We start from the raw sequence: 26,294 nt of genomic DNA on the forward strand, positions 1-26,294 counted from the left end.
ATATTAATTATATATATTTATAAATATTTATAACCTGTCTTATAGATTATAAATACCAGATTATAGCGGCTTATATCTATATATTTATTCGGAATAAGGGCTATAATTTTATTATTTATTAGAAGGTTCTTATAATAATAATTAGTATCTAATTCGAGAATTAAATATATTTATAAATTAAATAAAATCCAGAAATCGGTTTATTAGCTTGCAAAATACTTGCAGGCTATTTTATAAATTATAATAAATGAATTATAATTTATAAGTATATTTATAAGCTATAAAAGAATTATATAATCTAAGTAAAAGAAATTAATAGCTTATATATTAGTTATAAAAAGCGGATTATAAAAAAAGAGCTATATAAAAAAGGATTTAGTATATAAAGCGGGCTATAGCAGGCCTTGAAAATAGAAAAGCTTATTATAGATCTAAAAGTACTAGATTCTATAGAAGAAATCGATTTATATATTCTTTTTATATTTAATTAATATAAAAGTAAAAATATAATTATATATTTGGATATTTATCCGAAAGGCCTAATAGAGCAGATTATTATTTATAAAGAAATAAAAGAGATATAGAAAAGACTTGCGAATTAAAGGAAGTATTATATTGCCTTTTTTATAATAGGTCTTAAAATAATTATTTATATAACTAAAATAGAGAATTCTATAAGTTATATAGTAATTCGTAAACAGACTAGTTATATATATAGGAGCTAGCCGGAAATATAAGAGAAAGCCAGGAGGCCGTATAATAGATAGATTTATAAGAGGGTTTTCCAAGATATTAACTAGGGCTATAATAGGTAATTAATGGATCTGTTACTAGTACTATAGGGCTGGTTCATTTGCAGAAACGTCTGTAATTAACTATTATTATTACCGGAAAATAGAAAGGATATTTGGATCGAGTTCTTATAAGGCAGGGTACTGCTAGATATAATTAGTAGTATTTCGGGCCTATTAACTAATTAATTAAGCCAGAAAAGAGGGGGAGAGATATAAACTCAATAGTAATAGCAAGTCTTATATAGCTTAGCTCGCTTTATAATAAAGTCAGAAGCAGGCCGATTTTGCCTATAGAAAATATAAAAGCGGAAAAAATCCATAGTAATAAAAAGAAGAAAAAGAAGAGAGTATATAAAGCCAGGTTTTTTTTTCTTAGCGCTTTCTATAGAGCCGCTAGCTTCAGATTCCCCCCTAAGCTTTAAAAAATCACAATAAAAGCCCCTTATATCTCAGAACTACTAAAATATAAAGAAAGGCACTTGAGCTTCTTCTTTATAATTCTAAGCTTAGCTCTAAGGATTTGGATATAATTACGTTCCGATATGCGATTTTCTAGAAGGAGGAAATTCTAGTATTCCTTACGTGACCAGTTTTTTTTAAGGAGCCCCAAGAGCCAACCGCTTAGGGTGGTCCGAACATAGGACAATATAGAAGAGGATATCTTCCGAAGTGTTTTGAATTGTTTCATGTCGTTAACCACAATCCCAAGCCGTTGTTCAAGTTGACACTGAGACGTAACTAGCATTTTGTTTCGCTTATCTTCTAATCTAATCTATTCTTATTTAGAGACTGAAAACTAAGGAATTAGCATTGGAATTTCCATTTCTGATTTCCAACTTTAGAAACCTAGTTCCGTGTAAATGTAGATCTTAGCAATCCACCCCACATTAACACATCCAGACACCATCCTCTGTTGCATCCTCAGATCTAAAATATCTGTACAACCGGAGGCCACTGATCCCGAGCAAAAGATCTTCAGAGCTCGAGGGCGCAGGCGTCAGCCCCTTTCTCGATCTGGGAAGCAGTGCCACTCTCGGGCCCCGCTCGCCGTGTAACCCATGCAGGCTCTTCCGCAAACGACTAACTCGGCATCAGCACTTCGCCAACGGATTTGTGAGCTTCCGCCCGGGTTCACGAAAGGGTAAAGAGCTGCATGCGATGCAGATCTGGATAGGCAGTGCTTGAAAGTTGAGCTGCTGTATTAATGGTCACCTGCCGGTGCAGCTTCCCAGAACCCAGATGCTGCTGAAGAAGGGCTACCGCTTGCAGAAGGATTTAACTAGGCTTTAGCGCAATCAACTATTAAATCAATTCGAAGAAATATCCTGCCTTAAGATCAGTAATTATCGATTTGACCAGTTCATTGCTATAAGGCGCCGTTTTCTGTGACGTTACACATGAACCTCGACCCTTAGCAACGATACACCCTCTTCAAGCCCACGGGCCACCATCGTCCAAGAATGACGCAAGGCATATTAACCCGCGATCAGCGCCCCAAGGTCGCATCCAAACGACGGCGCAACTCGGCCGTTGCACTCGGCACCCGTCTCCCAACTCATCTCGGCTTCACATGCGGGTCCTGAGGCGCCTCGGGCCGACCGAAAGTCGCTGCGCTTTCGGCCCTGCCCGGAGAAAAGCGCCGGCGGGTGTCGTGTCCCTATCGAGTTTGGTGGATGAAGTGGGATGGGGGGATGCTAAAATGTGGTCCCGAGAGCGGAGCGGAGGGGAGCTGCTGCGCCCCCCCGTGCCCACACCCACTGAAGATGACTGATTAAGGACTCTGCATGGCGGTTGAACAGGGCGTCCAATATCCAAGGCCTCGGGTTCAAACGGCAGGGAGGCCAAGGAATTTATTTTTCATGTTGGAAATGCTCACTGGGAGGCTGAGTGCATTGATTAAGTGCTAGGTAAAGGTGGGCGATTTAATCGAGAAGGAAATAGAAGAGAGCGTTTGCTGAGGATATTGGTATAGATTGTATATCTGCCAGTTGTTAAGCAAAGGGGAAAAGCAATCTCACTTTACGGTTCTAAGAAGCACAGCCATGGAAAAATCGAAATCTGTCACTGATTTGAGTTATACTCTTTGACCTGTGCTATTCACTTTTCGGATAACATAAGCAAGTTGCAAAACGAGCCAAAGATTCTGGAAAAGGTGAAAAAAGATATAATATCTAGAAGCTTCACCTTCTCAAGTTAAATCTTGCCATTCGACAGTTTTTTTTTTTTTTGATTAATGAGGTTTTAATCAGCAAGGTAAAGAAAAGCCTCTCCTTTGTTTCGAGAGAAGCTTCTGATGCTTGGAAGCTTTCAAAAATGGAAGATATCACAGCAAACTTTCTTTGTGGTGAATCAAAACTGTGCTCAACAACCATTCTTTGTTATCCCAGCTGGACACAATATAAAGATTAGTTTTCCACAAAATGGATCGATCTTCAATCAACCTCAACGTCATCATTTCTGAAAATGTTCCTTCTCCCTTCCGACTCTGCCTCGGTGACAACAGCAACTCACCACAAGATGTCAAACCCTCACAACCTGCCTCTGCCACATACCAAGACCCCCACTGACATCACCATTGACGTCACCAAATGGCAAGAGCAACTGCACATGCCAGCCTACAGCTGGAGCATCAAGCCCCTCCTCGACCTCCAGCGACAAATCCAGCACCCCTTCTTCCCACACGCCTACCCCCCACCCTCAACAATCTACCTGCACAGACAACAACTCTACATGCGCCTCCACACCCTCTACCTGGCCATGAAGAACCAAACTCTCTCAACCTTCTACACGCGCATCAGGTGTCCCCGCTGCCATCAGCTGCCAGTCAGAGACCACCCGTACCACTTCACCTCGATGCAGGACGTGAACCACAGCTTACCGCGCGAAGCACTAGCACTATGGAAGACTCTGAGGAGAGAGATGGAAGGTGTGGATTTGCTGCAGCTGAGGCAGGGACACCTGGACAGGGTTCTTGAGGGACTGTGGGAGGTGGAACGGTTGTTTTTGGAGGGTGATCAGGGGGGCTGTGGGGTTGAGGCTTGGAATGGGGGACGGGGTGGGCCGGCGCTGGGTTGAATGTTGGGAGCGGGCGCGAGGACAAGTCAACGAGACATGCGGCAGGTTCTGTGGCTCTGATAGGCTTGGGAGCTCGGTATCATGGCTTGAGGCGGTTAGGGATGGTACATACATATCCCGGGACGGAATCCGATCTCTCTGCGAGGGGAGTAAGTGAGATGCAGAGAGAGCTCAACTGAGGAATCCGGATGATGGAGAGAGGCCGTGTAACAGCCTAGACACTCCCAGCACAAAACTCGCTGCAAAAAGAATCAAATTCAAACTTTGAAACAAAACAGGAAAACAAATAGGCAAAGTAACTTATCCATTTCCCCCTCGGATAAATGTCTCCGCGTAATAATCCAAGTCCAGTCCGTCTACCGCTCGTTGCCAAAAATCATCCCATCAACACCCTCCCCACTTTTCCCAAAGGGGCCCACCCCCCGGCAAAATCTACAGTAAGCAGAACCCGAGTCAAGGGCACGACTGCAATGCAGAAGAAAGTGAATCCGGTAACACGATTCCCGCCCGGCACGCATGCATTCATGCAGCCAACCTTCTTCGTTCCCTTCTTCTTCTTCAGCCCCGTCGGTTCTGTCGGTCGGTCGGTCCCTTTGCTTATCCAGCACTCCTCGCCCCCCCTCGCCTCCAATCCCAACACCCATTCATAAAGGAAAGAAGAAACCTACAACCCCGCCACCGCCACTGACGACAGCCGACTTTCTTCCTCAGCACTCTCGCAGCTCTTGGGATTCCATGACAGCCAGTGGAACGGAATTAATAGAGGCAGATAGGGGAGTTGGTTGTTATAGCTGGGGATTGAGATAGCGGATACAACTCACCTGACCAGTCACTGCTGCAAGGAAGAAAGGAACCCAGATCCCATCCCATCCCATCCCATCCTATCCCATCCTATCCCATCCCACTGCTTCCCACCGCCAAGGCTCCATATATCACAGTAGATATATAGCACACTGCCTCGCCCGCCGAGTCGACCCGACCCGTAGGTGTGGTCACAGCGCCCCGCTCTTGCCGCATTCGCACGCTCCCGCAGCAGACCCCAGCCGGCCACGCAGCGCGGTGCCCAGCGCCAGGGGGCCAAGCACTGGCCCGGGCTGCTCCCGGGCTCCCCGCGCCCATCAACTCCAGCACGCGACGAACGGGCGGCCCCTTGCCGCCAAACGAAAAAAAAAGAGAGTTTCAACGCAACCCCACCTTTTCCGCACCGACACGGAAAACGGGCCCTCCCTTGGCTTGGGGAGGGGGGGCAAACCTTCCAGAAAAAACCTTTTCCGCGTGGCAGCGGACCCGGCTCAGCCCTGCGTGACATCACTCGGTCGAGCTTCTGGGCATGTGCGGTCTCGGGGCAAGGGGTGGCGATACGAGGGGGCCGTTGGAAGGGAGGGATGGCAGGCAGGCGGGGCTCGGGGCTGTGCTCTGGAGGAGTGAGTGCTGCAGTTCGCTGGTTTCGTCGAAACTCGGCCGGTTTCCTTCCTCACTCTGTGCTGTACGTCGGAAGGGGGAAAAAAGTGGATGAGAAAAATCCGGAAGAGAGGGGGGAGAAGAGAAGGAGGGATTTGGTGTGGGAAGTGGCAACGAACGCAGTGGATTGTGAATCCCCCCACCCATTGTAATTGCTAAACGCCACGCCAAAGCAACGCTCCCTCGATCTGACTGACACAGCAAGAAATTTCCATGCCTTCCAATCCATGCTGCCGTTCGCAGTGAAAACTTCCCCAAGCGCAATAGGAAAAGGAAGGTAAAAGGGAAACGGAAAAGGAAAAGGAAAAGGAGAAGGGGGGCAGAAGTACAGTCTGGTCTGTGTGTGTGTTTTGTAAAATCAGAAAGCCTGTCCCGAAACGACATTCAAGGAAGGAAGTGAAGCGCACCGCCCGCTATGCATGCATGCACTCAAATGTCATCGCACTCTAAACGGTGTTTGCATGCCGGCAATTAACCCAATTCCCAGCTCAGTTTGAGGAAACGTAAATTCAAGTCCCGAGTCTCATGGAAACATAAGCAAAGGGGGGACGAGGGGGAAGGGAGCAGTTAATTGACGACCCTGAGGCCGCCGAAGTCGACGCCGACCATGGATTTTGCGTCGGCAGGGCCGGCGAGGGAGCGTGCTTCGGCTATGACTTCGTCTGCAAAAGGTGTTTCTCAGAATTTGTGCAGATATGAGTGCAGGAATGCGTGGGGATGGGGACGTGAGAGAAAGGCAAACGGGGGCCATACCAACACTCCGACCCCCAAAATCCACAACCCCTTCCCTCAGAAGCGCGGCAACCGCATCTGTCGTCCAGATAACGCAGTCATAACCACCCAAGACTGCATTCCCCTTCTTCGGGCCCAGCTCCCTCTCCCTGGCTTCCTTCCCCAGCGGTACCGACGCCAGGATTGCTCGGATGCGGGAGAATTGGTCCGCGATGGGTGCGAGCGAGGGGTCTAGGGTGCCGAGGCGGTAGAGGAGGACCAGTGAGTGAGAGGTGGAGACGTCGCGGACGGGACGTTGGTCGAGGTTCCAGGTTGAGGACGCATAGGCGGCGTGGAAGAGGGTTCCGCTGAAGTTGAAGGAGGTGTCTGACTCAGTGAGGGTGTGGAGTGGCGGGTGAGTGAGGAAGAGACCGCGGTGCTGGTGAACGTTAGCAAAGTGGAGAAAATGTGGCAATGTAGGTGAAGGTGAAGGGGAGAAGGTAACCTCTCTGTTCGAGGGAACCTCCCCCACTGTTGAAGAAAGGGAAACTGTGTAACAGAAATCAATTAGGTGAGATTACATACGTAGTCGTCAACCTGTGGAGCGTTGAACGTGATGTAAAGGCTGTTGCGCTGAATCTTGTCGACTTCAGAGCTCGATGACTTGGTTCCGTTAGAAACCTCCCTCCCATTCGATCCGTTGGGGACTTCGTCATTTGCCATCTTTCGTCGAAGGAACGGGTTTGATACTACGTCCGAGGATGTTGGAATTGACTCTCCCCGTGATGCTGTACGAGATCTTGACTGTTGAGGTCTGGATCTTCTGGTGGTTGGAGATGAGTGGTGGCGAGGTGACGGGGAGGAAGTATTATAGATTGAGGACTGCATTGTATCGACTTCAATTCACACTCCAAACCACGGCTGCAGGAAGTTTGACAAAAGATCGAGGAGAATTCACTCCTCTCGACCATCTTCAAGCCGCCGAGCGAACTGAACACCGGCAGCCAACTAGCACACGGTACTGAGGATCGAAGAAGCAAGTGGAGGCGGAGCTGGTAGCACGCGACTCGGTGAGACGACGGTGAGGGATGAAGGCTGCAGTTTTGTCATGTATTAGCAAGAATAAATAGCAAGGACGTATTAAGTAAGATATTATTCTCCGGTGATGTATATTGCGGCACGACACGTGGCAGCCAAAGAAAAGTGACGAACGTCCATATATAGACACCCAGGACCAACATAAGGAGTCCGCCAACATGGACTTGAATTTCCAGGACGAGAGTGCGCCGCCGCCGCCGCCGAAGTGAAGCGGGAATTCCAAAGATCTGCCTCGTGATATGCATCCGCGGAAGCACTTTCGATCCCGCAGCAGGCCCTGGCTCCGGGATCTCAAGCCGGTATGTGAGGCCGATGTACGCCGTTTCGAGGGCAGTTTAGCGCCACTCGAATGACTCGGGTCGGTCGCGACTTCACGCCCAGAAGAGCTTGAAAAGCCTATCCGGCCCTATTTGGCGGTGAGATGGGGGAGATTGCCATGAGGGCGTTAGGACAGCCTTGCTTGCTTGCCTGCTTGCTTGCCTGCTTGCTTGCGCCCAGCTTGCCTGCGGTGTTGGTGTCCTCGTCTCTGTGCTGTGCAGAGAGATATCACTTCTCAGACTGACAGAATATTGTGAAGAACCTGCAGTCTTGCTGCATTGGGTAGTATCCAGTGTGCTAGCCGCTGAAGAAAGCGTCCGAGAGATCGGCAACAGAGGGTCACATCGGTATTTGCTGCAGGTCGACCGAGCCCAAATACCTCCATCACGCATCTCCCGGGAGCTTCTGCAGGGACGAGGATGTGACAGCAACGGGTAACTGAGTCCAAGCCGCGGCAGAGGTAACACAAGGGAATAGGATGGGTCTGGTTCGAGATCAAGCGCGGGCAGTGAGCAGCCAAAGATTTGAGAGGTTGTTCGGGGGTTCGGAGGCACTGGACGACCGCAGGCACTCGCAGCGGATGGCGCCCTGAGCGCGGTAGAGAGACTGGGAACGAACCACCAGAACAGGGAGCGAACCGGGACATGGGACATGATGGGACATGGATGGGAGATGGGATGGGGGCCAAACACGCCGGAAGCTGGGAAGCTGTTCCCCCCGCGAGTGAGACTGGAGAAGCGGAGCAGGAAAAGAGCGCTATTTGGAGGGCAGGGCAGCAACAGGACCGTCGAGTTCCAAGGAAAGGGGGAGGGCGTCGGCGTGGCGTCGTGTGGACCTGTGGACGCCAGGCCCATCTATCACTTTGTGACTTGCTGCGCCACCCAGGGCCTATCACAGCAACTTGGCGGCTTGATACCCCCGGGCACAGCTCAAAGCGGGCAGTGGACCCCTCGACTTGAGGGGATGGCAAAAGCAATGGGCCCAGCGCACTGGTTCTTCCATGAGAAGGACAGTGATGTGAGTGCGTGTGTGTGCGCGTGTGAGTGAGAGTGTGTGTATTGGGGAAGTTGGGGAAAGGGAGTGTCGTTGTGAATAGTTGCACGTAAAACGTAAAACGGGAGGTTGGGGGATGCCTGGGCTCGGGCCGCGGCCGCGACCAGCCCGCCCTGGCCAGCAACCTTAAATTCCACGCGACCATGCAATGCACTGCCTTGAAGCTCACGCTCCAAAAATATCATCCCGTTTCCTCTTCAAACATCAGACATCTCACATCGGACGCCAGACACCAGGCCAGACGCCAGACACCAGAAACCAGGCACCAAAACACCAAACATCAAACATCACACCGCTAACCCCCGCATCACACCGCCAAGACCACAACCTCTCCCCCCTCTGTCCCGCCAGCCCGCATTCACGAGCTGTGATCGGCGCAACCATGGCGCAGGCGACGCTGAGCCAGGAGGATCTCAAGGCCCTCGAGCAGGCACGGCAGCGGCTCTACCAGCTCTCCAACAGCATCGCATCCCTCAAGGGCGACGTCCTGCGAAGCAGTCCTCTCCCGCAATGGTCCGTCGGCACTTGCGGTCTCACCCATCTCCCGTGCGTATCACCAATGCTAATGCGGCGTGTTCATGCAGGTCGTCACTCCAAAACTCTGCCTCAATCCTTGCCAGCAACGTGGTCGCCCTTACCGCCCACCTCAACAACCACGCCGAACTCCTCAGCAAGACGGTTGTCTACCCGTCCACCAACTACCCCGGCCGCACACAAGAGGGTTGGCTGGTGCAGCTGCTGCGGAAGAAGCTGGAGCCCCACGTGGAGACGTGGGTGGAGGAGGGACGTGATATCCAAGCCGACCTCAATGCCGGGGACACAGAAGCGGCGCTGTTGAGCTGGGCCAAGGACTGGAGCAGCGAGCGGATATCCAGCTATGCCCAGGAAGAGGCGGGAGATAACTACACGGTTGCTGAGAGGGAGATGGGCATTGAGAACGTCAGGACCGGGCTGAGGAGGAAGTTGGAGGAATCTGAAAGTGAAGAAGAGGACGAGGACGAGGACGAAGACGAGGAAATGGAGGATGCTGGAGTTCAGGTCACAAGTGCACGGCGATCAAGCATGGGACAAGTAGAGTTCGGCATGAGCGAGGTCAAGAAGGATCCCAACGGCAAGGCTCGGACCGTTGAAGATATACTGAGGTTCGCGACGAGTGGGGCTGATTTGGGGCCCGTACGCCGGTGATTGGATGTCAGGCTTATGGCCGGGTTTTGAAGCCACCAAAATACATGGAATGTAGAGTCAGTCCAACTTCCGATCAGCACAGTCAGCCAACCCTTAGCCAACCCAGCAGAGTCGATTGATTACTGGTCGAAAAAGGAATAGTTGGGTCAGATATCACGCACAGTACATGTCTTCTCAGCTGGCACTAACACCCCATCTGCGCCTGGCCCGATGACTGAGTTGACCCCCACGAAGGAAATGTTACCTGTTCTGGCTCATGCCTTCTGCTGCGGAGATCACCGAAGGTCTGCCACATTGGCAAGGGATACCCCGCTGCCGGGAAACACCACCCAAAGGGCTATTAAAGTTCATCAATCAGAGACGCCAAAAAATGCAGCCACACCAGCCATTTACTGATCGTGGCTCCTTGGGACTGAGACTGGAGACGGCAAAGTTTGAGCGGGGTTAACTGCAATTGGGCAATTTCTATGAGGAGCTGACCTCAGGTCAGATCTTGGCTTGGTTTGAGTGCGGCTGAAAGTGGCTAGATTGGCCGACCGCAACAGTCAGCACTGGCAGTAAGCTGAGCATAAAAACATCTGACACACTGTCCCGCCTTTCTCTCTCCTTGTTTCCTCTATTGCAAAGTTATCTATGTGCATTTCCTGTTTATTGATTTGAAAGTTGATTGATTAATTTTCGATCTGTTTCGTCCGAACATCCCGATCGGCCACGTGACCTCCTGGACCCCTTTCCCAGGTTTCGCGTCTTTCGATATCTATCAAAAAGCCATCACATCTCACAGTGGCTTCAATAACCACCTCAGCCAGAATGCCCCCAGACTTTACATTTCCGCCCCGCTATACCTCCCGCTCCAACCCAGCACAACCACCACGCATCCCCACCTCGCCCCCAAACTTCGGCTTCCCCTACTTCCCAACACCACCAAACCCAACAGCCGTCTCAATGCCCGACATCACCTCTCCCATCACACCGCTTTCTCCTATCCCCGCCCTCCCCGGCTCAACTTCAAAATCACCATTCTTAACCATCCCCTTGGAACTCCGCCTCCAGATCTACTCCTACGTCCTCCTCGCCCACCCAGTCCACCACGCCCACCTCGCTCCTCTCGATCCACCAACGACCTTCTCCGGAATGAGCACGGAGGAATTCCACACCACGCGCCTCGCCCCTACGTCAAACGGTGAACGAGAGCGGGAGACGGAGGTCAGGACGCTCATCACGCGCCTCGCGCCCTCGTCCTCCTCCGCGCAGGAAATAAACGCGCTCTACCCCATCTCCGCCCCCACGAGCCTCACCTCACCGCGCCAAACCAGGGTGCAGGGCAAGATCCCGACCGCGTTACTTGTGTCTTGCAAACAGGTGTACGGGGAATGCAAGATGGTGCCGTGGGAGCGGAATACGTTTACGTTCATCAATTGGTTCTGGAGCGGTGTTTATGCGGCCCGGCAGTTCACGAGGAGTCTGCGCCCGTGGCAGAGTGATGGGATGCGGTATGTGGGTGTTGAGGTCCTTGGCAGGGATCTGAAGGTTGATGGCACGGGGAAGATTGGCGCGTCAGTAGGCGTTGCGGAACGCGGAGAGTGGTGGGAGCTTTGCTCGCTGTGGAAGGGGGCCTGGGGGCTGAGGTTGGGGCTCAAGGGCGCTGTGGGGGGTGAGAAGGGTAGGTTGGTTGATGGGAGTGGAGGGTGGAATGGCGAGCACGGTCAAGCTGGAGATGAGGGGGAGGAGAAAGCGAGCGGGGTGCTGGATGTCAAGGCTGGGTGGGTGAAAGAGGGGTTATTGAACATGAGGCAGTTGAGATGGGTGGAGATTGAAGTTGAGGATGAGGACGTTGAGCGGGAAGAGAAGATCAGGTTTTGTGGGGAATTGGAAGCCGCGTTCAACACCGAATTGCAACAAGACATGGACGGAGAAGAGAGGAGGAAAGTGAAAGTCATCTTCATCGAGCGGCGCAAAGTCGCCGAAGACCCAGTAAGCAACAAGGACTTCACTTGGTACGGAGGCACCCCGGGCGACGACTCGTTGTTTGGATTGGACATGTAAGCCTTTCCTGACTTCTTGCTTTTACATTTAGGTGGAGCCGCTGCGCGAGGTGGCGAGTTTGAAGAGATGGTTGCTTATTGTTAGTGGTGTAGAGTTGATTGGTGCTTGTGCAAAGCTATTGATGCGCTGTATTTTTTGTGGCCTGGCGTGGGGCTTGCGGCTGAGTTCGCTAGGTGGTGAGATTCGGGCTGCTTTGAAGCTGTGGTGGCCTTGATTTGAGAAGGGGCGCTTGATAGGGAGAGTGCGGTACCAGATTGCTTACTCCCTGGGACATGGTTTGTCGGAGTTTGTGGGCTGCATGGGATGGGCTAATTTCGACTACTGGTCCTCTACTTTAAGATCATAAAGTGCCTTTGTACATTTTTTCAAATGTTCTAGTTATCATTGCTCATCCAGGCCAAAATTGCTTTTGCAGAGTCACCCTCCTCCAACCCAATCGCAATATCCACAATACAAGCAGCATGAACCTCTTTTGCTCCAATGACAAAATCAACCTTCGTTCCCGGCTCAGCCTCTTCCTTCAATCTCCCAGAGAATGCAACAATGTCGTCTAGAAACACTTCCCAAACCCCGGCAGTCAACAGAATTCTCTCTACCGGCGCACGCTTCCACCACCCTTTTGGAGCATCAAGCGGAGACAGCGCCGGATCTTTGATTGCATCCACATCTGACAACCCCTCAGGTTTGAAGTTACCGTTGAACTCTTCTATATGTGCGAGTTGGAGGTAGTCCCTTTTGGCGTTGTAAACATAACTCCTCTTCTCAAAATCGAAACTCAGGAAGGGGCAGATAAGGCATATTCCAGCCAATTTCTCAGAGAGTGTGATGGGTTCGATGTCCGTTGTGGGATGCATGAGATGTGAAAGCAGACCCACTGAAAGATGGCCGCCTGCTGAGTCCCCGCCAATGGTAATGCGGGACGGAGGTGTGATCGTTAATACTTTCCGGAGTGCTTCAATTGCTTGATGGAGTTGCGTTGGATAATGCTCGGCCGGTGCGAGTGTGTATTCGAGTAAAGCCAGTGAAGCTTTTGCATTCGCAGCACATTTTAAGGAAAAGGATAGATGGCCAGGGTTTATGGCGATATTATAGCCCCCGCCATGGAAGTAAAGGATGGCCTTGCAGCCATTCGATGGTTGAGTGCCAACCCAATGCAGCTTTGCTCCTTTTGGTAGGGGGTAGACCACGTGCTTGAGACTGTGCTGTGTGCAGTACGTCTTAATTACTTCGCCTGTTTTATCTTCTCCGAGCATGCCCCTGGGTTGCATGAGCGAGGAATAGGCTTAGCGGAAGGATCTGACTCACTTTCGTTGTCGTGGGGAGAGAATCATGACATTTCTCAGGACTAGAGCGTATACACTTCGTGCTACACCTGGGGAATCTGACGGGGGTAGAACTAGATGCCGAAGAGCTGTATATGCTGCCCAGAATGCTGCTGGTATGTCAGTGATTGCGTCTTCTGCCTGAAGGCATCGATATCACATACCGGTAACCCACAGAATCCAGAAGCCCCCCACCTTCTCTGACAGAGACAGTTTTATGCCTTCTGATGCCATGCCTGCCAAATAGTTAGGGACGACCTGCTGTCAAATGTACGAATGTGTTGTACAGGCACGTAGGTGGAAGTCTTGGGGAGATTTGAGGTTGGAGGTTGAATTGCCGTCTCAGGAGCCGAGGCCGCCAAGTGGCGCCCGAACACCGGGCATTGCCCATATAATCCCGCCCTGACTTCTGACCTCTTATCCCCGTTTCACCCCAGCCTCGTCGAATTCGAAGATACCAATATCCTCTTGAATATAAATGATCAAAATATAAGATGATCCCGAGTGAAAGATCTACTTCACTTCGGCGAGACACTAAACCAAAATTGGTTAAGCTTATGCCGCATAAAGTTGCGGGATTACAAGGCATTTCGGCACTTTCAGGGTTCTCAGGGCACAGCAATATGTAAGTCGAGAGGTCGAGCCCACTATAAGCCCTGCAACAATATGCCTTATGCCCTGAATTCAAGCTATGAGATATTAATAAGGTTTTGGAAAGATCTTTAAGGGTATAGTGTCGCTAGCGGGATAATTATAGCGCTCGGATGCTGCAATAGGAGTAGCCATGGGGCTCCTTCGCGGACCTGCCCCGATAATTATAGAGAATATGCCTTAAAAAGTAATACCCCTTACTTGTGGCTTATAGCGAACTTTATAGTAATGGCCCAAAATATAGAGGTATTTAGTATTTAATTCTCGTAGAAGCAGCGCAAATAGTAGACTGGAAACACAAATGCCCTGTAATCCCGTCACTCTATGCCGCGATCTGTGTAACACGCTTTATTCCGTGGAAGTCCACTGACATCTCGATATTCATTACTAATTGCGAATTTATTCTACCCTTTTTGAAATCATTCATTTACTTGAATCTTACTATCTTACATCCGAGAGGGGAGAGTATATCATCATTGACCTCCCCCGCTTCATATCCACAGCTAATGTCACACATCAGCACTTGAAAGGTGCTATGTTTGTTGGCAATACCCCTTTCAAAGCACTCAAAGCCGACCCTCGGATCTCATATTCCCTCTACATGCCACCCGAGCACCTGAATCCAGATCTCAGCCTCCAAGTAATTGCGGTAGCAGAGCTCATTAGGAATTGGCGATACAGTTTGTTGTTGACGGTGAAGATTCATGGAGGCGATGAGTTTTGGAAATAGTTAGAGGGGCAAGAAGGAAGAGTTTGCAAAAGAGAAAGGGATTTCGTCGATGCAGAATAATTCAGAGCTAGGAAGACCAAGAATAGGAAGATTGGATGCATTGAAGGAACTGCAGCTGCAAGAGAATGGGATCACTTCGAGGCTGGGTGTTTTTGATCGAGTCAAACATGGGTCCGGGGATGTTTTGCATGTGGTGCCAGCATTTCTGAGGCCACATGTGGAGAATATGTCAAGATAAGTATTGAATTGTATCCATTGGGCAACTATAATTTGGAGAAGAAACACCTCGAATGAAGGGAAAGTTTCATTAACACGGCCAAGTTTTCTTCCTTCTAAGCCCTAAAATGCATTCTCTGTCTTTTGCCATGCTCATGTCTGTCCATTGCCAAGCTAGTTAGTTGCTGCCTGACCGGATTCTGGGGTGGCCTTTTTTATAGGTGATTCCTGCAATATCGGTTCGCGGTTGAGCTTTGGTTGGTATGAAGGGGGCTCGCGGGTCGTAGACCTCGTATATACTGCCAAGTTTCAGTATACAAACTTAGAAAGAAGACTTATTGGGCACCAACCTTCCGGGAAAAGACCACTAATTCCATTTTTTAAACTTCGTCCCAAGTACCATCTGTCGCCAAAGTTATCATCCCTTTCAATCAGCTCGATGAGATCCCCTTTCGATAAGGTCAATTCGTCGGAGCTTCGTGCCAAGAAATCATCTATATCCAATAAGTAACTAACTGCCTTCCTCTCGCTTACAAAACAATTAAATATTTAACTTAGGGATCACTCCCTTTTTCTGTCGATACAATCAAACGCATACAACATATCAATAAAAAGGTCACTTACGGACTGCAATTAGAACCTCCACTGGCTTTGGCGGCAGAGGAGCTATGGTTTGAACCAGGCTCGGCAAAAATACCTGAGGCATCGATACCGGTATTAATAGTATTAGGTATTTTTCAGGTATCGTAAGAATCGATACGTATTAATACCTTATTAATTCTTACCCCTAAAAATTATCACATATTCATATATAATTCCTTTAATTTCTAGTCTTTCTATTAAAAAATTTATTTACTATTATTAATAAAATTTAATAATATCTTAAATTTAAAATACCTCTCATATTCGGAAAATTAAGCCCCGTATTCATATTTCTTATCAAGGCACTAAATATATAAGCGAGCCTTACGAAAATCTCAAAAGCTCATTTTTACTTAAAATAGCCGCATTGAGATTAGTTTTAGCCTAAAGTATAAGATAAGTAGCTAGATGGAAAGCCTAAATTAAGGAGAATATTTGCGCTACCAAAAGTTTTCTTATAAGAGAAGTAGTTCGAAAGTTAATTGTAATTAAAGGGGAAAATTAGGTTCAGGGAATCAATACTACTATCGATACTATCGATACCTTACGAGTCTGGCATCGATACGTATCGATACCGGAAATTTAGGTATTTTTGCCGAGCCTGGTTTGAACGGAATAACTAGGCAGAATCTCATCTTTCACTCCTATTTCACGATCAGACAAAGGGTCAGAAATTGGGCAGTTTGGGTGTGCCTCTGGTGACATAGTAAGAACGATTGTGCTTGGGTCTGGAAAACACAGTCAGCTTGCTGGCAAGTCTTCGGCCAGGGTTTGCATACCCAGTTCTCCATGTCTGCATCTTTCCTCCGCTCTTGCGACCTTGAATATTTCCTCCACGATGAGTTTCTCTTCAGCATTTTCGGGGTGCTCTTCGTCATTAAACCAATTAGCCATTGCCTCCATCGTCACTTCCTCTAGCCTTTTCACATTAAGACCAGACTTTGGAAGTACGTGTTTTTGCTGCAAGGTGGGTGTAATAATTATACGAAGAATTTCGGCCGCGAAACCGATGCGTGCTAGAGAATTATCTCGTTACCACTGTACTCAGGCGATTTCATGTTCTTTTTACCTGCCGTCAGAGCAGACTCACGAGAGTCAAGTTTTTTTTTCTCAGCTGTAATTAGCGGTAGCCACATAGCTAAGTCGGATCGGTGTGTTAGCTCTTTTAGTTCTTCTAGCTTCAAAAGTGCATTTGCCATCTCTTCATAATCACTTTGTCCCATATTCCAGAACCGAGTGAAATAGAACGTACGCACTCTAACCACATCCCCTACCCTTAGCTGCTGGGAGTTCTGGACTGGCTTCGGGATCGGAACATCACCGAATGCAAAGCCTGAAGGCCCTTTGAGCGGAGATCCATGGGAGTCATTATTCTGCGGTTTGGGATCCGGATATGAACTGGGAGTAAACATGGAAACTGAACTTGGCGTGTGAGGACGTCTCAGTTTACGTTCCTTTACGGTTGGTGTCACTGTCGTCGTATTCCTACCTGGGTTGATAGAGAACTCTGGTAGCAAAGCGACCTTTTCCAAGGGAGTGCCACATAGTTTCGTTACGCTGCCTTTGGACTGAAGAGAATGATTCTTCCTCTCTGATCCCCTCCAATGCCTCCTTCCGCTCCTGGTCTGCTTTGCGCGTACCTTCTCGTGCTGCGCGCTCCCGCATGGTATCTCTTGGAACTTTGATGCTTGACGAAGAGCCAATATCGGCCGGTGGTGTCTCTGGTTTCGAGCATTGACCTATCAATGTGGAGGATTCGATCCTCTTTATAGATAGTTGACGAGTCCCTGGACTATCGAAGCTCGTCGTATTGTCTCCTTCCATGGGAGTTGACAACGATAACGCCGAGGGTTTTGCCTCAGACCTCGATGGGCAACCAACACTTGGCCCATTGACGTATTCAATGAATGAACAGGCAGGATGATCCGGCAGCATATCCCATATCGGAAGAGGCACCGACATTATGATCAAAGTTGAATAGCTAGGAAAGACAGCCTCGACTTTGGCCCATTTCGCTAGTAATGGCAACCTATCCAGCCACCGAGCCGTCTGTCCAGTATCTAAAGACTGATTTTCATCCAACTGAAGTGTAATCAGGACATGTGGGACCTTGCAACATCCTGTAGAAGAGACGGACGATAATGGAGTTAAAGATGAATTTGCGTCATCAAAGTCTATGTCCATCGCATCAACGAATGTTGACGGCTGTTCTTCTTCTGATGACGAATCTGAAGTTGTCGAGGGGAGGGGCCGTACATTTCGTCTACAGATCTTGATTCCGACTGCCTTGCAGTCCTTTGCATTTATCCAGTGAATAGGCGTCATACACCATTCCAGTGGTACTCCGTCACGTCTCTTCTTCTTTTCCTTGAGCTTGAGTCGAAAGAGTATCTCGGTGTGTAAGGATGCTGCCGAGAAAGATGGCTTGTTGATCCAATCCCGAAGAACATCAACAAGAGTGTATGTCATAGAGTACTCTCCAGGGGGCGTGCTCTTCTCTCAAACCCACAAGCAGCGATGGTCTCCATTACAGCAAATTGAGTTGTTCTTGCTGAGCTCGCGGCAGCACAGGTGTCTAGCAGAATCAAAACGTCCGATTTTGCGGTCCCGAAAAGACCCTGGATTACCGACCAGTCCACGAAGGGAGAATTGAGGTCTTGGCCGAACACCCACTCCGCCTGTCGAGCGCTATTTATCCTTCCATGCCCAGCGTAATATAGGACAAAGAGGTTTTTGTCATTGTCCCAATCCTGGATGAAATCGAGAGTCTTTCGCATCAAATCCCAATGCGAATTCAGCTTCGGAATAAGAAATACATTTGTTAGGAATCCGTAGCCTTGTAACACATCATTAAGAGCATCGAGTTCTTGTTGAACGCCTAGCTCATCATCTTCCCAGCGTATGAGACAGGCGTCGACTGTTTCATATCGTGATCGTCCTCTGTTTGGGAAAGCCCTCTTCGCAGCCTGATGAGAGTCAGACCCAACTCACAAGGGTTCTGGGAGTGAGGAAAAGCTTACGCTGTTTACATCCTCGCAGAAAGTGGCCAGGTCTTGGTGATGGAAGCCAGCCCGAGATGTATCGTGTGAGGAATATTGTTTCCTTTGCCCATCCGAGAGGACGTAAAATGATGGCTGAGACATGTTCGCGGCAGAACTGGGGGCTTCGCTCCTTGCGGATCGTTAGAATCGCGAGACCGAGCTGGACGTAGCAGTATGGCAAGAATCTGAGGGCTGGATTCTATTTTGGTGCGATTTTTCTCCGGATGAACATTTGTGAAAGAGAGAAGGTGAAGGGTGATGGTGAGAAGAACAAAATTCTCGTGTGACAAGCGATTCGCTTCTTCCCTAATCTGTCACCGAAGCACAACGGGGCATGGGGTTGGTTATTGGGCACCTTACCAATTTGTAGGACGGAATGGCCACTTGAATGCGGGACTGTTCAGTCTGGAAGCGAAAAGTGAAGTTCTTGAGGTTCCATTTGGAAATTATCCCATTTACAATAATAAGACTTCAAAAGTCATCATCTCCAAAAAATAAAAAAAATCGGGACCTACCCACAAGCCATGTCCAGTTGTTGAATGCGGGCGTGGGTTAGCCTCGCTAAATATAGGGTCAACAAAGCTTACCCTCTCAACACGTTCCACGATCTCAGAGCCTCGTTATCAGCCTCAGAAAAATGTGCTATGTTTCATGAGAAACAAATGCTGTGAATTCATTGACGGACGTCATGTGAAAAGAAATCAGAATGAGCCTCGGCTATGACTGCAGCCGGCAGAAATGAAAAGTGCGTCGCCGTTTCTCTCTGGTTGGTGCTTTACTCGACAAGTGGCATAAGACGGCGAGTCTTCCACCCGCTATGCCATATCTGATCTATTTATCTGAAAGCATTGTCCCTAAGCTATGAGGTTCTCCTTATGCCTTCAATCATGGCCAAGATTCCACCAAAAGAAGGTTCTCAGGTCTACCTCCTCCTCTCCATCGCCTTCTCCCATTTCAACGAAAAGGGTCGCTGGGCATTTGCCTACTATGGCGTCCCATACACACATCACCTCCTCTTACCATGGCTCCACATTTTAACCACCAAGCCAATCGTGGAACAGGGAGTCTGCAACCGCGAGCCAAGAGATACAAGATCCTCCCCCTTCTCAACTCCCTGTCTCGCGATCTACAATGCTTCTAGAACGAACCTCCGAGAATCAGTCCACGACTCGCATGACATCCTAGTCTACCTCTCCGAGAAATTCTCGAGTCCCGAGCATGTGAACCTTTATACCTCCTGCGGCCCAGAAAAGGAAGAGGAGATTTATACCCTCGAGAAACGTTACGATCAAGGTCTTGGTGTCGCTGTTCGCGATATCTTCTACCTCGATGTTTTGGTAGTTAATAAATGGCGTGCGATGCTTCCCTTTGCCCTGGTTGGGTTCAAAAATAGAGTAGGGATATTGCAATCGTTGATCTGGTTTTTGCTTTCGCCACTCCTGGGGAGGATGATAACGGGTGTGCTGGACATAAGACTTGAGAGATATCAGAACGCGATGGAAACTTGCCGCGAAGAGTTCAAACATGCATCAAAATGTAAGGATTGTCTTCTTCGACTTTTAATTTTGAACATAAGATAGAAATCCACTACCGGGCTAACCAAATTTAGTACTTGAGACCTCAAAGTATCTGGCTGGAGACTGCTTGAGCGCGGCTGATATTACATTTGCAGCTCTTGTAAGTATTCATCTAATGTCATGCTACTATATCACTGCTCAATACTGAATTAGTCATTTATCGTTCTTGGCATTACTCATGAAGAAGGTTATCAACTCCATGAATTTCCGTCTAATGGCTGGTCTTCCCAAGCGAGAGCTTTTCAGCAGGAATTGAGAGCTACGAAGGCTGGCCAGCATGTGTTACGACTTTTCAAGGAGGAACGCTATTTTGGAACACCTCTTCCAAGGCAGAAAAGGACTGTACTTGGACTCTGGTAATCACTGCTATCCTGTTTCTGTTGAATTTGAGACCACGGAAATAATGTAATTGCAATGTTGTACCTGAAATGAGGAAATGGAAAAGTATTTGACGAAGAAAGAACATTCAAGAGGCTAAGATATCGCTTTTGAACCGGAGCAATAGTCTTAGCAATAATAATTAAGGTATTAGTACCTTATTAATACTAGATAGTATTAGTCAAGCATTGCAAGAATTATACTATATTAATTCGAATCGACTATTATAAAATTTAATTTAAAATAATTAATTAATACTTTAGTATTATTATTAAACTTATAAGTCAATTAATTTAATTAAGAAAATAACTAAATATTTTATAATAAGAATTATATTATATATAATTTAGTAAATAGCCTTTAACTTAATATAAGCTCTTTATTATTATTATAATAAATTAATTAAGTAATATTAAAAATATACTAAATATATAATGAAATAATATTAAATTAAAATAGTTTTAATATAAATATTTATATATAAACTTAGTAATAATATCTAATTTCTGGTATTAATTTATATTAATACTAGAAATTTACTAGTTAAAAAAGTAAGTATAATATTATAATTAAGAATATTACTTTTATAATTTTTTTAAGAACTTTAAAAAAGTCGACTTTTTTAATATTTCTTATTTCTTATTAGCTATTTAATTCCTCTTATAAAAGAGAGTACCTTTATATATAAATTTATTATTTAGAATTAATATCGAATTAATATTAATACTAGTATTAATATTATAAATATTCTAATTTAGCTTTTAATCTAATTACTTAACTAGTATTACTTATATTTTATTACTTATATTTTATTACTTATATTTTATTACTTATATTTTATTACTTATATTTTATTACTTATATTTATTGCTTTTAATTATTTTTTAAGTTATATAATTATATATATAATATAGCTATATTACTAAGAAAATATACTTGAAATATATATAAAGATATTTAGAATACTAAGCCCCTTATAAGCTAGTATATTATAAAGTATATACTTATATTTTTATAGCTTCCTCCAACTACCCTAGTAAAAGTCACTCCAGAGGTAACGCAGCAAATGTGGCGATTTATGTCTACGCATGAAATCTATCTATTAAGAACTAATAGTCGGACTTGACGTCGCGCTAAAGGGGCCCTTCCCTTTAGTCGGGGAAAGCGAGTTGTCCCGCACCACACCAAAATTTCTATGCAATCGCAGACACTTGAATTGTACCACACAACCAAATAACCCTTAAATTAATACGCAATTGAGGATATAATCTCTTATTACTCTAATGCTATAAAATCTGCATTTTGAGCTATTGAATCAGTCGATATTACTGATCTAGGTGGTGAAGAACACAGAACCACCTCCTCCCCACTAACCCCACCATTTATACCCTCTCGTGCCTCCTCTACCTCCTTATCTGATCCCCTAGACTCCTCTGATATTGCCCGTATATATAATTGACTAAGAGGGTTCCCCTTTACCCGGTGAGCTTGTTCAGATGCGAGTATTGCAGGATCGATAGGGATATCGGTAAAGATTACGGGATCTTCGGCCTGTACACGATCGAATTCAGCTTGCTCCTTAGCTACCTTATCGTAAAGTGATTAGTGCTTAATTCGAATGGCTTCAAGCTCGCTTTCCGTAGGTTCGGTTTGGGGATCGCGAATTAGTATTAGGAGCTCGGGAGGGATAATTGTATCGGTTCCAAGGACTTGCTTCCTTGCTTGTGCCTCCAGATCTCTCACTCTCTTCTTCCTCTCTCTCTGCCGCTCGTGCGGCGATTCCTACTCTTTTGAGAGCTTCCTTTTCAGCTGATTTAGCCTTTGCGAGCTGTCTTTTAGCCTTCTTTAGCTTCTCCTCTGCTGCATTCCTCACTTTAATCTTCTTCTTTTCCAGAGCATCAGATGCATTTAACCACCCCCCCCTTTGGAAACTAAGCCGTGCGTTTAGCTTAGCCTTATGACGTTTAACCTGTGCCTTGCGAGCATTCTGGGCATCCAGCTCTTGTAAACTTCCAAGCATTAGGTGGTTCTTGGTAGCCTTAATCGTGACTGAATACTCTTTGCGAGGGGAGGAGCTTAAAGCATCCAGAATCTTGTCGTTGAGATTATCGAGCCGTAGAACGCATTCGTTATATGAAGAAGGAGGTTTTGGAAGGGTAGGTAATTGGTATTCGTAAACAGGAGCAGGAGCAGGCGTGGTAAATCGTGCGTTTTCTGCGTTTTCTGCGTCCGATTCAGTTTCCGATTCAGATCCAAACTCCAGAAATTAAAGGCCAGTGTCTTTCCTTCTCTTTTTACCATACTCCTTGAGCTTTCTCCGTACTGCTTTGAAACTGACAGGCCAAATTCTAGCGTTCTGAAAGGCGTATTTAATCGTACGAACGGTAAATGTCTTCTCCCGTATTCCAGGAAGATTGCGAAAGAAGCACTGGACGTTATATTCCGGCTCGTACGAGCGAATTGCATTCATAATATTGACCTGTTAGTAGTGTTTCCATTCCCTAAAAACACCAATATCGCATGATTAAAGTAGGTGGGTTTGGTAAGAGGGGAATTAGACGATTCGTATCTTATTAAACGTAGCTTTTAGGATAAAATCGTCCGCTTAATGGCAAGTTGCTCCGTTAATCAAGAGAATATGCCATTCCTTATCAGGACCGCAGTTATTATGCTTAATAAAATGGTCTAACCAAACCATATAAATGCCCTCGTTCGTATATCCTGTGGGAGAGACTGTAATAACCTCATGACCGGTCATATTTTCGTGGAACCAAGAAACCATAATCATAATTCCAGGGACAATTACTACCGGAGGAATTGCCTTGCCATCTGCAGATATGCACTTAATTATCGTAAGAGATATGCGATTTTCTGGTATTCCTATATATATCTCCTTGATTCCAATTGGAACCACTACTTCCTCTCCTGCAGGCATACAAATTCGTACTCCTTTCTCGTCCATATTATGTATCCGATCCCCATGGCATATGCCAGTTTCTTCTAATACCGGACGATATTCAGTCTCAAACTAATTGCGGAGGCTCTGTTCGGTATGGAGATCGATACGGTGGCTCGCAATAGGCTTCGTCTTAATCGTATGGAGTTCTGGAGTGCTCTTTAGCCATTGAGAGAACTATTTCCAAGATAGAGCTATTTTATTATCCTCCGTTTGCATCCACATTGCACAGTTATATATCATTTGCTTTGTAGCTCCTTTCCCTCCATTAATCGCGTATGATACCGCGTACTGAATCAATGCCTCGTATTAATCAGGACGTAAGATCTTGTTCTGGCCTCCCCATTATACTCTCGCTATTCCTATCTTCTTCCTCTCTCTCTGCCACGCTTTCTTTACTGTATCTTTATTTCGTATGCAATACGCGCGTGCCGCAGTCGCAGGAGTCTCTTCTGGGTTAGCCTTGAGGAATTAAATAGCTTCACGGAGCTTATCTCTCTCTGGCATATCGCGGAGGAGTGCATTATTGGGGAGGTTACTTAGGCGAGCCATTGCTATTGAATTTGACTGATTTTCAGGGTGATTTGGGCTAGTGGTGATCAAAATAATTGATTTTTACTATGGGTGTTCCATACAAATTGGAAAATTTTGGGATCGGTGCGGGACAACTCGCTTTCCCGGGACAACTCGCTTTCCCCGACTAAAGGGAAGGGCCCCTTTAGCGCGACGTCAAGTCCGACTATTAAGTACAAAGGGCGGCGTCGGATCACCCAACTTGTCTGTCTATGCACAAGTGTAAGAAGTCCAGTCGTCTATGCTACCTCTCACATATTTGGCATTCTGCGGATAAGGACAAAGTTTCCGTGTGGCGTTTGTCCCATCTATTGCCCCTGTGCTCAACATCTGTGTTGGCACAATGCCCTTCTCAACCCATGGAACCAGGGAATCAAGAACGTCGTACGTCCCTGGGACATGAGGATATGCAGAAGTTGGTCCACAGTGCCCACCACCAGGGACCATGTACACCTGAATGAATTCCGAATTCTCATCCGTCAAACGTGCCGCGTTGATCTGTTCCAGGAATTCGATGGGCCAGGTGGGTGCATTGTATGCGTCCGCCCAGCCTTGGGTTGTGATCAATTTGCCTCCACGGGCCTCGAACGATGAGAGGGATGGGTTTATCGAGTCAATCAGTGGCGAGGCAATGGAATCGGCCTTAGAGACATCGGAGCCGAAGTTGAAAGTTGAGATGTTGTAGTTGGAGTCATTGAAGACAACTTCCTTCAAGATGAGTTCGGAAAACTCTTTATACAAGGTCGTTTCTTGCAGCAGCCACGCTTTCTCTGAGCCAAGTGCAAATCCTGGGTAGATCTCCTTTCCAGTCAAGGTGTTTTTGGGACCGGCATACACAGCTTCAGCTGCTTTAACTTGGGCTGCGGTCAAACATACCGTCGTACCACTGCTCGTCGCGCTTTGGCCAGATTTGCACTTGAGACTCGTGATGTCGAATTTGCACTCCGAAGGATTTTCGATGAGGTTATCATTGACACCGTCAAGCGCATCGCAGGCAGCCAAAACTTTTGTAGTAATGAAGTTTAAAGCGTCTTGACTCATGGAGCCATTCCCTTGGGTGTGCAGGGCGTTCCAGAGGAAACTGAGTATCAAGTGGCTGTACCAGTTCCCTGGGCTTCCGGCGTAGATACCATCGAAAAGATCTGGATATAACGATGCCACTGCATAGCCTTGGGCTCCTCCGGTTGAACATCCGTAGTAGTAGCTGTACTTCGGACTCGCGGCATAATATAGAGTTGCCAGAGCACGAACGGTTGGTGTAGTTATGGCGATAGAGTTATGGATCCAGGCTTTGAGTTGAGCAACATCTGTCATGAATGAGGCATAAGTGGCGTTCCCAGTTTCTGCGAGTGAATGGCCACCGTCACTACCAGCAACTGCATATCCTAGGTTGAACTCCGTCATCATTGTCGTTGTGTCGATAGATCCAGCGTACCCAGAATCGCCTTATTAGTAATGTAAGTCACTTGTCCCTCATGAGATTTGATATGGAAGAATCATTGATACATACCGACAACCATGAATCTTCCATTGTAATTCGCGGTCACAGGCAGATAAAGCTCCCAGGTGAGAGTATTGGCCCCATTGGCGGCAAGTGTAAGACCGTCGGCGCCGTACTTGATTGATCCTGATAGGTGACAAAGAGGAAACGAGTTGAGAATAGTTCCACCACTATATGACGGAACACTCAAGGCGCCAGCTGCGACGTCCACAGATGTCAACACCTGAACACCACTACTGACTGTTACCTCTAGAAGACTAGAACAACTGATAGGTCGAGGGATTGAGCTGGCGTGAACAGCTGTCAACACAGCCAAGACGGCTGTGTAAAGGCGAATATAATGCATCGTTACGATAGGTATACCCACGCTGAGAATGTAATTGGATCAAGAGTCATTCCACTAAGACGGCGAGAAATGCTGAGGGTATCTTGTTGCTGATGGACCGACTCGTAAATGAGCGACTGTAGTTGGTACGAAGCTGATGGACCAACTCGTAAAAGAGCGACTGTAGTTGGTAACGAATCGTGCTAAAATTTCAGTGCCGCGAGGCCAGTGGTGGTAGTTGTACTCAAAGCTCTGCGGCTCTTACCACGTGTGATCCTGGCCGTTCTGAACCCATGGTCGACAAATAAGGCGCAGTGCCACGCACGACGGAAAATCGAAATGAGGGTTGCGGAGAAAGTCCTGACTTCAGGTGAAGGAACCGAGTCCTTGTGGCGCAGATCAGATGGAAACAATAGTTTCGCTTAGTCGTGCGTCAGGTCTTGCACCAAAGCCCCGACGTCCCGTGCGGGTTTGGTGCGAATCAGCGATACGGTTTTATTACAGCGATGCGGCCGTTTTGTAATAACTTCTTTAATTTCACAAATTTCAAAAATCGCAAGAAGCCAAACATTGCGTAGTTATGGGGCGTACCTCTATATAAACTTTATTTTTTAAGGTCTGGTATTATATAATAAAAGTTA

The 26,294-nt window shown here is 47.1% G+C and overlaps 10 protein-coding genes across 10 annotated transcripts; 3 read left to right on the plus strand and 7 right to left on the minus strand.

Moving 5' to 3' along the window:
• Positions 1-5,897: 5,897 nt before the first annotated feature.
• On the minus strand, positions 5,898-6,408 carry K444DRAFT_545728 (uncharacterized protein; the record flags this gene model as incomplete). Its single annotated transcript, XM_024876161.1, has 2 exons — positions 5,898-5,992; positions 6,084-6,408. Coding segments are annotated over 2 exons (420 nt in total), but the record flags the coding sequence as incomplete, so codon positions are not given.
• Positions 6,409-7,369: 961 nt separating this feature from the next.
• K444DRAFT_222318 (uncharacterized protein) lies at positions 7,370-8,837 on the minus strand. Its single transcript, XM_024871157.1, has one exon. The coding sequence runs from the start codon at positions 8,653-8,655 to the stop codon at positions 7,693-7,695; it is 963 nt and encodes a 320-aa protein (XP_024727878.1). The 5' UTR covers positions 8,656-8,837; the 3' UTR covers positions 7,370-7,692.
• Positions 8,546-9,893, plus strand: K444DRAFT_620157 (uncharacterized protein). Its single transcript, XM_024881646.1, has one exon. It carries the CDS (start codon positions 9,021-9,023, stop codon positions 9,693-9,695), a length of 675 nt encoding a protein of 224 aa, XP_024727879.1. The 5' UTR covers positions 8,546-9,020; the 3' UTR covers positions 9,696-9,893.
• A 296-nt stretch (positions 9,894-10,189) lies between these two features.
• Positions 10,190-11,977, plus strand: K444DRAFT_222357 (uncharacterized protein). The gene is made up of 2 exons (XM_024871158.1): positions 10,190-11,669; positions 11,834-11,977. Exons 1-2 carry the CDS (start codon positions 10,506-10,508, stop codon positions 11,837-11,839), a joined length of 1,170 nt encoding a protein of 389 aa, XP_024727880.1. The 5' UTR covers positions 10,190-10,505; the 3' UTR covers positions 11,840-11,977.
• Positions 11,929-13,452, minus strand: K444DRAFT_222502 (alpha/beta-hydrolase). The gene is made up of 3 exons (XM_024871159.1): positions 13,228-13,452; positions 13,047-13,173; positions 11,929-12,998 (listed from the first exon to the last, which is right to left on the minus strand). Exons 1-3 carry the CDS (start codon positions 13,295-13,297, stop codon positions 12,116-12,118), a joined length of 1,080 nt encoding a protein of 359 aa, XP_024727881.1. The 5' UTR covers positions 13,298-13,452; the 3' UTR covers positions 11,929-12,115.
• Positions 13,453-14,834: 1,382 nt separating this feature from the next.
• K444DRAFT_636371 (uncharacterized protein) lies at positions 14,835-18,445 on the minus strand (the record flags this gene model as incomplete). Its single annotated transcript, XM_024883988.1, has 7 exons — positions 14,835-14,959; positions 15,011-15,154; positions 16,082-16,318; positions 16,372-16,791; positions 16,943-17,798; positions 17,834-18,268; positions 18,323-18,445. 7 exons carry the CDS (start codon positions 18,443-18,445, stop codon positions 14,835-14,837), a joined length of 2,340 nt encoding a protein of 779 aa, XP_024727882.1.
• Positions 18,446-19,197: 752 nt separating this feature from the next.
• On the plus strand, positions 19,198-20,520 carry K444DRAFT_620163 (uncharacterized protein). Its single transcript, XM_024881647.1, has 3 exons — positions 19,198-19,879; positions 19,953-20,020; positions 20,074-20,520. The coding sequence occupies exons 1-3, from the start codon at positions 19,231-19,233 to the stop codon at positions 20,278-20,280; spliced, it is 924 nt and encodes a 307-aa protein (XP_024727883.1). The 5' UTR covers positions 19,198-19,230; the 3' UTR covers positions 20,281-20,520.
• Positions 20,521-22,903: 2,383 nt separating this feature from the next.
• K444DRAFT_706738 (uncharacterized protein) lies at positions 22,904-23,431 on the minus strand (the record flags this gene model as incomplete). Its single annotated transcript, XM_024888143.1, has 1 exon — positions 22,904-23,431. The coding sequence occupies exon 1, from the start codon at positions 23,258-23,260 to the stop codon at positions 22,904-22,906; it is 357 nt and encodes a 118-aa protein (XP_024727884.1). The 5' UTR covers positions 23,261-23,431.
• K444DRAFT_620164 (uncharacterized protein) lies at positions 23,049-23,999 on the minus strand. Its single transcript, XM_024881648.1, is given in 4 exon segments — positions 23,049-23,557; positions 23,606-23,706; positions 23,740-23,933; positions 23,952-23,999. 3 exon segments carry the CDS (start codon positions 23,804-23,806, stop codon positions 23,432-23,434), a joined length of 294 nt encoding a protein of 97 aa, XP_024727885.1. The 5' UTR covers positions 23,807-23,933; positions 23,952-23,999; the 3' UTR covers positions 23,049-23,431.
• K444DRAFT_573381 (putative feruloyl esterase B precursor) lies at positions 23,847-25,995 on the minus strand. Its single transcript, XM_024877401.1, has 2 exons — positions 25,338-25,995; positions 23,847-25,272 (listed from the first exon to the last, which is right to left on the minus strand). Exons 1-2 carry the CDS (start codon positions 25,672-25,674, stop codon positions 24,038-24,040), a joined length of 1,572 nt encoding a protein of 523 aa, XP_024727886.1. The 5' UTR covers positions 25,675-25,995; the 3' UTR covers positions 23,847-24,037.
• Between the last annotated feature and the right edge of the window lie 299 nt (positions 25,996-26,294).

The sequence above is a fragment of the Hyaloscypha bicolor genome (genome assembly GCF_002865645.1).
Source record: "Hyaloscypha bicolor E unplaced genomic scaffold K444scaffold_182, whole genome shotgun sequence".
Classification (NCBI taxonomy): domain Eukaryota; kingdom Fungi; phylum Ascomycota; class Leotiomycetes; order Helotiales; family Hyaloscyphaceae; genus Hyaloscypha; species Hyaloscypha bicolor.